General features: G+C 35.8%; 1 protein-coding gene across 6 annotated transcripts in view; it reads right to left on the reverse strand.

The window, feature by feature from the left end:
- astn1 (astrotactin 1) overlaps positions 1-13,175 on the reverse strand; it is a 348,102-nt gene that overhangs the window by 260,199 nt on the left and 74,728 nt on the right. For all 6 annotated transcript variants that reach the window (XM_028020864.1, XM_028020863.1, XM_028020862.1 and 3 more), the window contains exons 3-5: positions 4,954-5,204; positions 4,672-4,814; positions 1,407-1,556 (exon numbers count right to left, since the gene is read on the reverse strand). In XM_028020864.1, coding sequence (XP_027876665.1) covers positions 1,407-1,556; positions 4,672-4,814; positions 4,954-5,204 — 544 coding nt within the window. The remainder of the gene's footprint in view (positions 1-1,406; positions 1,557-4,671; positions 4,815-4,953; positions 5,205-13,175) is intronic.

The raw sequence follows: 13,175 nt of genomic DNA on the forward strand, positions 1-13,175 counted from the left end.
CAATCATATCATTATATGCTATAATTTCAACATTTTTCAAAATGATCTCAAGGTTATTACTTATCAACTCCTTTGAGTACTATAAAGTTATAACATTTCAATCCATTTGGGCATAAATATTGTATATAACAAGTGCCTGTGATCCTTGATAACCCACCTTGAATAACATTTGGAATATGGTATGCCTGCTGGAACTGCTTAAAATGATTTGGAAATTACTGAGCAACTCAAGAAACAAGTATGAATTCAGCATTTGACATGAACATTTTAGGCTAGGAACTGATATTTAATGGCTACGATCACTTGCCTTCAGTCATTATAAGAGGTCCCATTAAGTGCATGAACTCTTTCACATTTTGTAGGCTTTACAATAGAAAGACAACTTACTGGTACCACATTTTGTAGAAAAAGCGATGTTCAATTTCTACTACAGGACACAGAAAGCCATTTGAATGAATATAACATTTGTTTGGTTCATTTGTTTGTTTCTTGAAAAACTAACAGTTTAAAATATGTTTGACAGAGTTGGACAGTACTGTCCTGACGAATGCAAAAAAAAAAAAGAAGAAACATTATTGCGTTAAATATAGTTAAATTTCTATAGTTAAATTTGTACATCACAATGAAGGTCAGAATTATTACCCAGCATTTATTTTGATATGTTTACACATTTATTTTGAGTCAGTATTTTTAAGTACATATTTAATGTCTTTGCCACTGTACTAAATCCTAGACATACGTTGTCATGTTTTGATTTATGTAATTTATTCTACATTAAGGTAACAATATGTATATAGTAAATAAATTGTAATGATTTAAAAAAAAGTCCATGACAGCACCCATGTGAACTGGACAAGTCTAGCAAAATGAGGAGACTTCTTTAAGATTTACCATTTTACATTTTAAGTTAAAGAACAAAAAATGTGCTGTCACTCGACAAAAGAACAAACAAGTTTAACAGTTTTTTTTATATTTGTGATTTACAGTCTTGAAAATTCACCTGCTTTCAGCAATTCTTTATTTATTGGTAAATTACTATGTTTTGTAATGAAAACATTACAAAATGTTTCATTACAAAAAATGAAAAGCTTTTGTAATGCATTGGTACTCTAAGGTTAAAATATATCAAAGATTGCAGATTGCATAAAATGCACTAACAAGACAAGTTTTAGAAAGAAAGTAACATGAGGCGTAATTTGTTAGAAAACAAATCAATTAACTTTTCAGTAAAACGTTTTCCAACCCTAGTTTGACTACTAAAGTTGTTTTTATGAATCTGTAACCTTTATTACAAAATGTACTTCTTTCAAAACGATACACAGAACTTCTATGTATTCAGATCTTTACTTGACATCATCAGTCTGTAAAATTTTTCTGGCCTGGTTTATAGAAAACACGTGACTCACCTCTGGTGTTGCTGGAGAGACGTTTGCGTTGGCTGGTAGATGTGTTGTGTGGTAGCAGGGTGTTTTGCTGGTGATTGCTGTCCAATGGGCTCGTGGCAATAATGTTGTCCTTGTATTTGTTCATCAGGGCCAACTTGGTGTTTTCATTCACTGCAAACAAGTGGAAGGTAACTATAAACACTTCAAAATGGTGGTTTTGACATTTTTCAATGCCAGTTGTAGGGAGAGAAAAAGAAAAAAAATCAGTTATCCTACAAAAAAAAGGCATCCAGCTGTTTACTGAGTGAAAAGTCAACGAGTCTAAATTGAAGTGTGAGAAAAGCTGGCATGAAATTAAAACTAATTAGAAAAACTGTTGAAGCATATGTAAGACTCGGAGGAGGAAATTATACATTTCTGTAAATATTCAGACAAAGGCTTCAGCAAAAAGACTAAGTTGGTGATTTTGTAGAATTATATAGCAATAATTGCATGTTTAACTGATTGTTTCATTCCAACTAAGAGAATCCTTTGCTCACACACTCAATGATTCTTCATTAAAAGTTATTTATGATACACAAGATCTGTATATGTTACCAAAGGAGATGCAAATGTTTTTGTGCTTATGATGAAAAATGAAACAGATAAAAATACTGCCTCCAGCTGCGTAACAATGAGCCTTAAACAAAAATAATGAAGAATAATTGCTGGTGACAAACACCACTAAATATATTCATATCATTTTTCTTTACTTGTTCATGAAGGCATAAAATGATAACTATTCTAATGCCAAGGGTTATGGCCATTTTCCAGATAGGTCTATGTGTTTGTTTATTCAGTAGGAATTCAAATGTCATTTTCTCAGTGACCTCTACAGTTTTCATATGTATAAACATTCTGAACTTAGCCAGCGGCTAGTACCGTCTCTTTCTCCAGTTTCACGCGTTACCCATCTGAAATGCATAATGCAAAGGATTACTTTGCTTCCATTAGCTGCAGGGCTGGACTATTTGGATCTTAGAGGAGCAGTGTATGTGAGCACTTTCACCGTAACTGATCACTTAATGAGTCCAGCTAGTAAATTTGAAGCTTATTTCAATTCACAGCATATACCTGCCGTGGAATGGCTTACCGGAGTTGGGTTGATGGAGAAAAATAAACGCTCTGAAATGGATTCACCAGCTTGCAAAGAGGTCTCCTGAATATTTCCAATTTAAAAGGATTGTTTATGAGGAAAACAAAACAAGCATTTTCACGACTCAAAGCCAAATGATGAGCTGCATGGAAGACAAAAGCTGCATACTTTTGCACGACTGACATTTAACCAATTACTGTTGACCTGTGAAACAAAATAAACCTTTTTGTTAAAGAAGAAATCTGATCAAATTAATTGTTATTAAAAGTGCAAGATAGTTATTCTGATTAAACAAAAAATGTGACATTTTTCTGAATTAAAAGACATGTTTCCCTAATTAAAGTGAATGTTTGTGGCATCAAATTTGTTTATTTTGGTGTTGGTAATGATCCAACAAATGCACATTTGCATGTGAAAGACTTTTTTTTTATCCTTGGGCATTAATACTGTAATAAGAATATAAAACTGCAGCACTATTTCCTTTAAATAATAAATTGAATTGTTCTTGTCTGTGTGCATACACAAAAAACCTTGCCTGTACTGTACCTCTTACCCAAAAACCAAAAATAAAACACATGGGGTTGGAATTTTCAGAGATAAAAATTATGACATGTTAGTGGACTCACTTACTCACTCATGAAGAAAACTGAACTGAACAAAACAAATTAAAATCCCCAGCAGGAATGACAATGTGGTGAGGGGTTAGGAAAGCTATATTATTTCACAAAGGACTTATTTTTGAAGGGGAAAAAGTTCTCAATTGAGGAGGAATAGAGTTTAAACAATTGGGTCAGTTTGTTGCTATCAAGCTTTCTTTGAGAAGCTACAGTTGAGCTAACAGTCTCACAAAAAGAGACTAAAAGTTACAAGGACACTATTGAACGCTGCATGAGTGAAGCTGACATCAAGAGACATCAGGGCATCAAATAAAGCATGACTATGGTTGAGAAGTTATTGTCTAGCTTTTAGAAAAAAATGAAGGTACAAAAATCTCTGCAGTAAGAACTGTTCACTAAATGTTCATTCTGTCTAGTTTTTTTTTTTCTGCTTAGTAGTTGAATATTTTGTGCTCTGATCAGTTGTTGGCAGTCACACTCTGGTTGGTTTATTGGTCACGGGGATGGCGATTTGTCCCTACATCGTTGGTTTTCGGTTGGTCTTTCAGATCACAGCTGCCAGGCTAATCTACTGTTTTCACACTGAGGAGCCAAACTGCAGCATAAGCGTTGTTTTGGAGTTGGAGTGGTTAAAAGTCACTTGTACTGTTGTATTATGTGGGAGGATAGCTGTAAGGCTTGTTTTTATCCCGCTTCTCTGAAAATGGGTTTACAGTCTGAGTCATGGTTCAACACTTCGGTATAGGGTCAAACAATAATACAGAGATCAGGAACCTAATTTTAGATATCACAATTTACACCAACTACTGAGAAAATATACAGTGAAATGATTTTGAGGTCATATCACTGAGCCCTAGGTCTTAGTTGGGTAAAAAATACTCTTAAAATATTTACTTTTTTTTTTCAAAAGAAAATGCTACTTTGTTTTACCATATAAGATAAGTGGAACTCAGTAAAGGGATAATTTACTGTGTGTTTGTGTCTGTTAGTGCAAGAATCACCTCTGAAAATTGCAAAAGAAAAGCAATCAGGACCATCAATGCCAACACAAAGACTGTGGAAGGCAACTTTTAAAGGCTTAACAAAATGCTTATTGTCCTGATAGTACAGTACAATGTATTTTGGGGAGTTATTTAGAGAGAGTCATGCATGTCATAGCGAACAAAATACAGCATTGTTCTCTGTTTTTTTTGTCTTCAGTTTCAGATTTGCTGGCTTAGTGTATGATCATCTGCTAGAGTGAAATTGTGCTTTTTTTTCAGCTAATCTTTTATGATGAACTTGTACAAAAAAGTCACATTTTTGGAAAAGACTTCCATTTTGATTTATGTAATCAAAATGGAAGTCTTGCATCACATATAAAAAAGGTTTGAATATTTCAAAAAATTACAGGAAAACACTTTGAAGAACATCATGATGTTTGTTTTACATCTGATTTATGTTACAAAATGTTTCAGAAGAACTAAAACCTTTTTCCATGCTTATCCCATCTGTTCTGTCTTTTCTGCTCTGGTTGTTTCTGCAGTCTACTAACCCGGTGTGAGGTCCATATTATTCTTGTCATTGCAGCCCTGAAGGGAGTCCAAGGTACGGGTGACTTGACTGGCAAATTCCTCCCCGCCGTTCATGCACTCTCGCTGCAAATGGTGACGCAGGTCTGTAATGTCATACTCGTACCTGCAGATGAGACTGAATTCAGTTACCGCTCTAATATATTGACCTAACTTTAGATTTCCAAAGTCACATGTCTCTAGAACCTTTTCTAGATTCTAAAATAAGTCCCTCCTAGTCATATCTGAACCTGCTCTGCATGTACCCGTCCAAAATTGGTGTCTCCCGGATACTGAGGGTGCCACCAGAGTTTGGCCCCTGACCCCTGGAGTTCCTTAGACTTTCCCGTGCTTGGCCTCCCATCAGCACTGATGGGATGTAGTGTATCTCATTAGCCGCCTCAGCGCTGGCACTCTTTTGGGGTTGAGGGATGCGGCGTCTCTTACACCAGCGCCTGCGGGTGTACAGGATCAGGACGAGGCACAGGACGGACAGCAGAAGGGCGATCATCCCACCCTGATGGGAGGAAAGGGGAGAGTTTGGAGCAGGGGAGGTGAGAAGAAAACAGTGGGAACATAGTCAGAAAATCCAGCCAAGGCAAAAATAGATCAAAGTCAAACTCAGAGAACTGAAGCCACGGTTTACTAAAAGATTCCAGCTACAATTTAATGAATAAAGAAAAAATGTTTTAGGGCTGCACAATGGCGCAGTTGGTAGCACTGTTGCCTTGCAGCAAGAAGGTCCTGGGTTCGATTCCCGGCCGGGGTCTTTCTGCATGGAGTTTGCATGTTCTCCCTGTGCATGCGTGGATTTTCTCCGGGTTCTCTGGCTTCCTCCCACAGTCCACAAACATGACTGTCAGGTTAATTGGTTTCTCTAAATTCTCCCTAGGTGTGAATGTGTGTGTGGATGGTTGTTTGTCCTGTATGTCTCTGTGTTGCCCTGCGACAGACTGGCCACCTGTCCCTGGTGACCCCGCCTCTCGCCTGGAACGTAGCTGGAGATAGGCACCAGCAACCCTCCCGACCCCATTAGGGACAAAGGGTGAACAGAAAATGGATGGATAGATGGATAAAATGTTTTACCAGATCATAGTTAAGATTCTTAGTATTCTAGTTTTAAACACAGAGACTACAGAACATAACTTTTGAAATGATTTCTACCAAAACAGGAACAAGTGAAAGGTTTCAGCAGCCAAAAATTCATTGACCAATTACCTCAATAATAAACCAGCACCTTCAGCCTTAAAAGCAACAGTGTCACAAGTTGGGAAAGGGTAGATCATCATAATCATGCTTATGTTTGTCAGCTTGACACTAGGGGTAGATTCATGAACAAATGACTCATAAAGAGATGTTACTACAACAGCAACAATGTGCAATATCAAACTAAGTTTTTTTTAATAGCTCTTTTTTCCTAACACCAACAAAATCAATACGATCAAAACTAATTGTAATTTTGAAAAAAAGGAAATACTTATTAAAACAAATTTCCACTACAGTTCCTCAGACACTTTGAGGATGCAGAAGATAATTATTTCAACAATCCTACAATCAATTGACTTTAATCCTTATGAAAATGTTTTACAAGCTGAATTATCCAGGAATCATACCATCCATACATTCCAATTAAAAAGCAAGAGAAGTTAAAAGGTAACAGGAGAGGGAGAATGTTTAGTTGTTGGCTGCCTTATCTCAGCTGATGCTCTCCTTTACAAAGGTATCGTAGATAGACAGAATGTAGTTTCTATGAAGAAAGCAAAATACACAAGGGAAAACACAGTTACTAGTTGACATAACAGAAAATAATGTAAACTGGAGACTTGACTTAATTATTCTATTGTCTATGGCTTATCCTTGCAGGATCATGGGTATGCATATTCCAGCGGTCATTTGAGCGAGAGAGGGGAGTACATGCAATCCATCATATAGCAATGCAGAGACAAGTATATGTGTGAATGTATTTTTGTTTGTTTTGTTTTTGTCCTAAGGGTTTTTTAGAAAGACCAATTAACCTAGCCATCATAATTTTGGACTATAGGAGGAAGCTGCCATACCCAGAAAGAATTTACAAATGCACAGGGAGAATCTGCAAAAGTCCATGCAGAAAGACCAGAGGCTGGAATTTGAATCCTGGGCCTTATTTTTACAAAGCAACAGTGCTGCTAACTGTGGAAATATGAACGTCATCTGCGATGGTATATATTATCTCATTCCATATATGTAGCGTAGAGAGGACGGATAGCAAATGATTGGGTCAGGTCACAGGAGCCCTTCCATTTCGATGTTTTTCTCTCTGACTTAATGGCTTGTGAGACACTCCACGGGGTAAGGGGATATGGCGACATCTACACCCACAGAGGGCTGAGAGATGGTACAAGATGGACAGATGAAGGGCGATGAGCTTGCCCCGAGGACAGGCTAGTAGAGAGGACAGAAACTGAATCAGACAGAAACTGAGGAGGGAGTGAGGCAGCTGCAGGAAAGAGTAAAAGAGAGCTCTGAAACGGCGAGTCTAGAGTCAAAAGAATCCTGTCAAGAAGCAGGATATGGATCAAAGTCAAGACAGGTCAAAAGCAACGCCTTTGGAAACACAGGAGAATACAAGAGCAATTGTCAGCTTGATAATGTCTTTGCTGGATATAGGGAAGACGGTTCATCAAATGCATTGACCTATTCTGTTTCTAATGCCATTATTTGCATGTTTAAAGTTATTTAAATGATGATGTGGAGTAGAAACATGAAGCATGGGAGTAAAGGTATGTCTTAAGGGCATAACATTACCTGTTCAGCATGTGCAGTTTACCTCTTATGCATGCCTAATTTGATGCTAGCAGCAGGGCAACTAAATGAATAAAAATGAGATACATTGTGCAATTTGGAAAATGTCAAACAGAGTTATGAAAATGTCAAGGTGACAGTATGGAGAATCAGACAGCAGCAATTTGCCACTGGAGACTGATGTATTTTTAAAGAAGGGAATGAATCCCTTACCGCAGAAATGCCGAAATTATCGAGCAAACAAACCACATGAGTTCTCTCTTTGGCTAAATGCTAAAACTTCTGACTTTTAGGCTGGGCTATTGCAATGTCTTAATTTGTGCATAACATTCTCTGAAAAGCCCCCCACTGATCATACACGCAGTGCAGGCTCTGGAGAAAAACTAGAAGGAGTCACATGTCTCTGACTTGTGTTTTTTTGCTTGTTTAATTTACTTTTTTTTTTTATTGTTGTTGCAAGTTACATAAGACACAGAAAGTAAAACTTGGTTCAACTATCTCTCAGCGACTATTTCTTCATAAATATGTGTCCAAATTGTTGTCACCGACTCAGTATTTCTTAGCAAAAAGAAATGAATTAACATGCATAAGAAAATGATCTAATACCACTTTTTCATTATTTCAGAAAGCAACAGAAAAAATTAAGCAAACCATTACAAGCCTGATTAAAAAAAAGAGTAATAGCATGATCAGAAAATGATAACCAGGATTAAGTGAAACTAATTTATAAGGATTTAAATTAAAAAGTTACCAAATCAGATAATTAAAGGGGGTATTATGTGAGATGTACTTTTTTTTTTAGCTTTGTATCATGTTATTATGTTGGTCCCTCATCAAAATCATACCTGAAGTGTGGCTTTGCTTCTTTTATGCATTTTTGGGATTTCTTGAATAAACCCATGGCAAATATTTGGGGGAGGCCAAAAGTGCTGCAACAACTGAAGGTAACAGTTACCTGATTGGCACTATGTGTCTGGAAAATACATACTGCCCCTTTAAAAGAAAATTATGGAATATGATCATGCAAAATTGGGTTTTAATCAATAATATCCATAAGAGATCATTTTGCCCAAACATATTAAATGCTAAGCTTGAATAAATATGAATTTCCATTACTTATTTTCATTTAAAATTGCAAAAGGAGAGGCCTATTTGCATGTGTTGTTTGCTTAATCTGCTCTGTCAAGGACATTAACAAATGACTCTACTGTATGATATGGGCCACTTATGCAGTAAATCTGCATACAGACTGGCCAGAAAGGAGACTCGAGTCATTTGGTTTGCAATAATTAAATGTTCAGCTCTCTGTAAGTCACCGATAATAACCCCTATCGACATTCACAGAAAACAATTACTACACTCCAACTAAAATGGCTCTGTGGAAAAAAAAACCCAAAACATAGCACACAAAGAAACTGCATTTTTCTCTCTAAAAAGACTTAATTTTGAGAATATGTAAAGCCACGCAGAGATCAGATCAATTAAATTAAATAGAACTCTTTTCTTTGCATTAATCAATATGTACATTAATCAAAAGCTGTGTTAGAATGCTTTATTGAAAAGAGGTATAGTTCACATAAAGAAGTGCATTTGAAATACACACATTAGCCTCCATCAATTAATTCTTCACTACTGATTTGCATTCACTGAATAAAATACTGAATCTGAAATATCACCAAAATGACTCATTTTGCCGTGTAGGCTGCTGTATGGAAAAGCATATTAAGAAGCGAGAATCATCCAGTCGTGTCACATGTTTAAAGAATGTGGGTTGTTTTTAAAAGTAGATGTAGTTTGTATAGAGTGTGTATGCTGGGATCAAGGGTATAGATTTTACAGATTCAGAATAGTGTATATGACTTTAGCTGTGATATCCCATCTCATTTAATTTCCCCTCCATATTTAGGGATCATTTGACCAGCTGGGTATGTTATCACCAACCTCTAAGTGTCCCCAAGAGGTCAAATAATGATATGCTAGAATCTGAAACTTGCCAGCAGTTGGAGCCACACTAAACATTTATCATTCAGCATACTGTTGTATGAGATTAATTTCTATAAATGTTATTTCAACTTTTATTATTGAGTCATATAGCAAAACTTGCAGAAATGTCAAAGGCTCAAAAGTCAGTGGTGATCAAACTGCTTCAGACGAGTGGAGAACGAATTACAAAAGGTAGCATATCTTTATAGAACATTGATCTGCAGGGCAAATGTGAAATAGTTTGATGAGGTATTCCATCAGTGGCATTTCTGGGATATTTCTATTAATCAATTGCACTATACATCCAACCAAAGTAACTCATAAGTAACTCATAAAACACAATGTTAGTTTCAAAGGTTGCTTACAAGATGAGAGCAAGTTGGTGCTGACCAGGATATTTACAGGTAAAAAAGCTACACATTTCTAAGCTACAATATACGCTCCAAGTTTCAAAGGATATGAGTTTAATAACCACCTTGAATCAACACAAACATTTTTCTGATGTAGAGAAAGTAATGTGGACCTTAGTTATTAACTTGACAGCCCACTGTAACATGTAAGCCTGGATTACTGATCTATAATACCAAACCCATTCAAACATCATAATCCAAACATTGTTCTATTTAAATGAGGTCAGAAATCTGAATGCCACATTTGTAAATATAATGCCTGAAACAAGTTACAAAGCATAATGGACGGCTAAGCAGCAAAGCACATTTGTGTGTGTGTCAAAAGTAATACCAACAGCGAAGCCTGTAAGCCTTAAGACTTGGTCCCAAAACAGCTTTTTAACTTTATAGCAACCATTCAAAGATCTGTTCGCAACGCACTTGGCGACATTTTGGACATTGCTTATTTTCCGATAACATCAGCATGTTATCTAAATAAATAGTGTGAGACAAGATTTGCTCAAACTGAAGCAAAAGTTTGTCCTTACAGTATAATTAAACAACAACATGTACGTAGTCAACACAAAACCAACACCTGCTATGGGTTTTAAAATTGATTGAGAACACACCAAATGTTGATCATGTACTCAATGCATTTGCAAAAAATACAATAAAAACACTAATCTCATTTATAGAATGAAATATATTTGAAGTAACTGAAGAATAAAATAACTTTGCTATGGATGAAAATAAAAACAGACATTTTGTAGTTTGCCTTAAAGGTACATGAAATCAAAACTTTTATGTTACAAATTAAACATTGCTTTCAGTAAACAACTTTAGTTGTTTCCAACAGTATGAAATGCTACCAAATGTACAGATACAATCCTAAAAGGTGCCCTCTGTGACAGAAAAAAGGAGTGGAGTAACAGATGGTAAGCCCCCCACAAAGCCCTGATCTAAACATCAAGGAGTCACAAAGGGATTAGATGAAGAGAACAACCCTAGCCAACTCTACATAGCATGATTGATTCCAGTTTATTTGAAGGAAATCACCAAATGACCATTGGGGATATTTTAATGTATTTAATTTGATAGCATACAATTAAAAATGTATACAGTCTATCCTTTAAAAACATCATTATGGAAGTCCACCTGTGTTGTGACATATTCAAGTGTCTGCACTAATTGAAACTGATACATATCTGTGAAAAATAATCAATTTCACAGAGTCATGAGTGTGAAGGGATTCCAAATTAGAGCCTGAAGATGATCGGAGTCTTTATTATTCGGCAATATCTGGAAGGTTTGGATTTAACACTTGTTTGTCATTGTTGATGGCAAGGTGATTATGTTAAAATAATGTTGTAGCTGACATGACTGCAATGGTTTATCAGAAACTGAGCAATCAGATTGTCTTCAAACAAGCATATAAGAAGTTTCATGAAATCCTGCTTTTGTCAGCTTTTGAATTTGAGTCTTTAATTATTTCTTATTCACTTAAATGGATAGCAGCATGATTGGGTGCTTGTCCAGGACACTGGAATCTGCCGTTTTAATTTTGCAAAATTTACCAACTGTAAATTTCTTATGTCTAAGCAGATAAGCAGTATGTCAAAAGCTCATGTTTTATAAACAATAATAGTACTTATTAATTCGGTGTTAAGAGATGGCCGTTTTTTTCTAGTGACGAATTGCCACGAAGTATAAATCAGATTTTTACTTTTCTGTTTAACTTCTGTTTAATGTCTGTTTTATAATATATTCAACGCCAAACACAAACAAAAAAATATTTTCACTTTTCTGAAAAACTCACCAACTGCACAGTTCTTGTTAAGTAGTATAAGATTAATAATATTTCAAAAGAGCAGAGGAAATCTTATGTTTTTTGAACAATAACAATATTTGTTGTTAATCTGTTGCTAAGAGATGAGCGCGTTTTCTGGTACCCAAGAGCCACGGAGTAAACATCTGATTTTTAGTTTTGCTAAATTTACCAATAAAAAAAAAAAAAACATGTTCATTTTTATGAAAAATTCACCAACTGCACAGTTCTTGTTAAGTAGCATAAAATAAATAATATTTCATAAGAGCAGAAGTCTTATGTTTTTTTGAACAATAACAATATTTGTTGTTAATTTGTTGCTAAGAGATGAGAGCATTTTCTATTAACCAAGTTTAACGAAGTAAACATTTGAGTTTTACTTTTGCAAAATTTACTAACTACATTTCTTGTGTCTATGCAGATAAACAGTATTTCAAATAAGCTTATGTTGCATAAGCAATAATTAATTTCGTGGTTTTTTTTCTGGTAACAAACTGCCACGAAGTATAAATCTGCTTTTTACGTTTGTGTTTAATGTCTGTTTTATAATATATTTACCACCAATGACAAAAAAAACCAAAAACATTTTCACCTTTCTGCCAAATTCATTAACTGCACTTGTTAAGTAGTATTAAAAAAGAAGATCATTTAATGCTAGCTTTGGACAAAAAGTTTTGGCTCTTTCCTCTTTTCTCTCCCGAGTCCTTGGCGAGTGGCGGCGTCCTGCTAAAACGAAACAACAACAAAGCGTGTTGACGTCACAGATCACAGAGTTTAATCTCATACAAAGCAATGAACAACAAAGCTGCAGAGGAACAGAGATATGCATTTTTCTCATAAGAATAAAGACACACAAGGGGAAGACAAACGAACATAGAACACAGACAAAAAAAGGCAAAAATAGCGGCCGCTCTCTCTATCTCAGCATTGACCCAAATTTTATAGTGAGTGGGTGTTCCTTCAATTTAATATATGCAGTCAAGGCGTTCCGTTCTTTGACCAATTAGAAACTCCCTCAGGGACTCAGAAAAACTTGGAAACTCCCCTCATTATGGCAAAGATGTCTGGTTTTTGTCTAAGTAAAAGGGCGGACCACTTCGTGCTCATCTCTGTCTGGCACGGGCGATCTCGGGCGGAAGAGTCCCTGTTTTGAGATTTCCCAGATAACTCTAACGTCTATCTCCCACATTCCAGCTGCCGTTTCCATGGAGATGCTAATTTTATGGCCCTTGTATAGTCGCCTGCTTGTCTCGATCGGGCCATCTCAAAGGGTCACACAAAACCTGTTTTTCAAATAAGAATGCTTAATATTCCTTTACACATGTTGTAAATATTTTAGCACTTAAATAATCATTTTCCTTAACAGTAGTAAGTAGTGTAAGATAAGTAGTATTTCACAAGAGCAGAAGAAATCTGTTTTGAACAATAACAATATTTGTTGTTAATCTGTTGCTAAGAGACGAGCACGTTTTTCTGGTAACCAACTGCTACAAACTAAACATCTGATTTT

Source organism: Xiphophorus couchianus, chromosome 6, assembly GCF_001444195.1.
Source record: "Xiphophorus couchianus chromosome 6, X_couchianus-1.0, whole genome shotgun sequence".
NCBI lineage: Eukaryota > Metazoa > Chordata > Actinopteri > Cyprinodontiformes > Poeciliidae > Xiphophorus > Xiphophorus couchianus.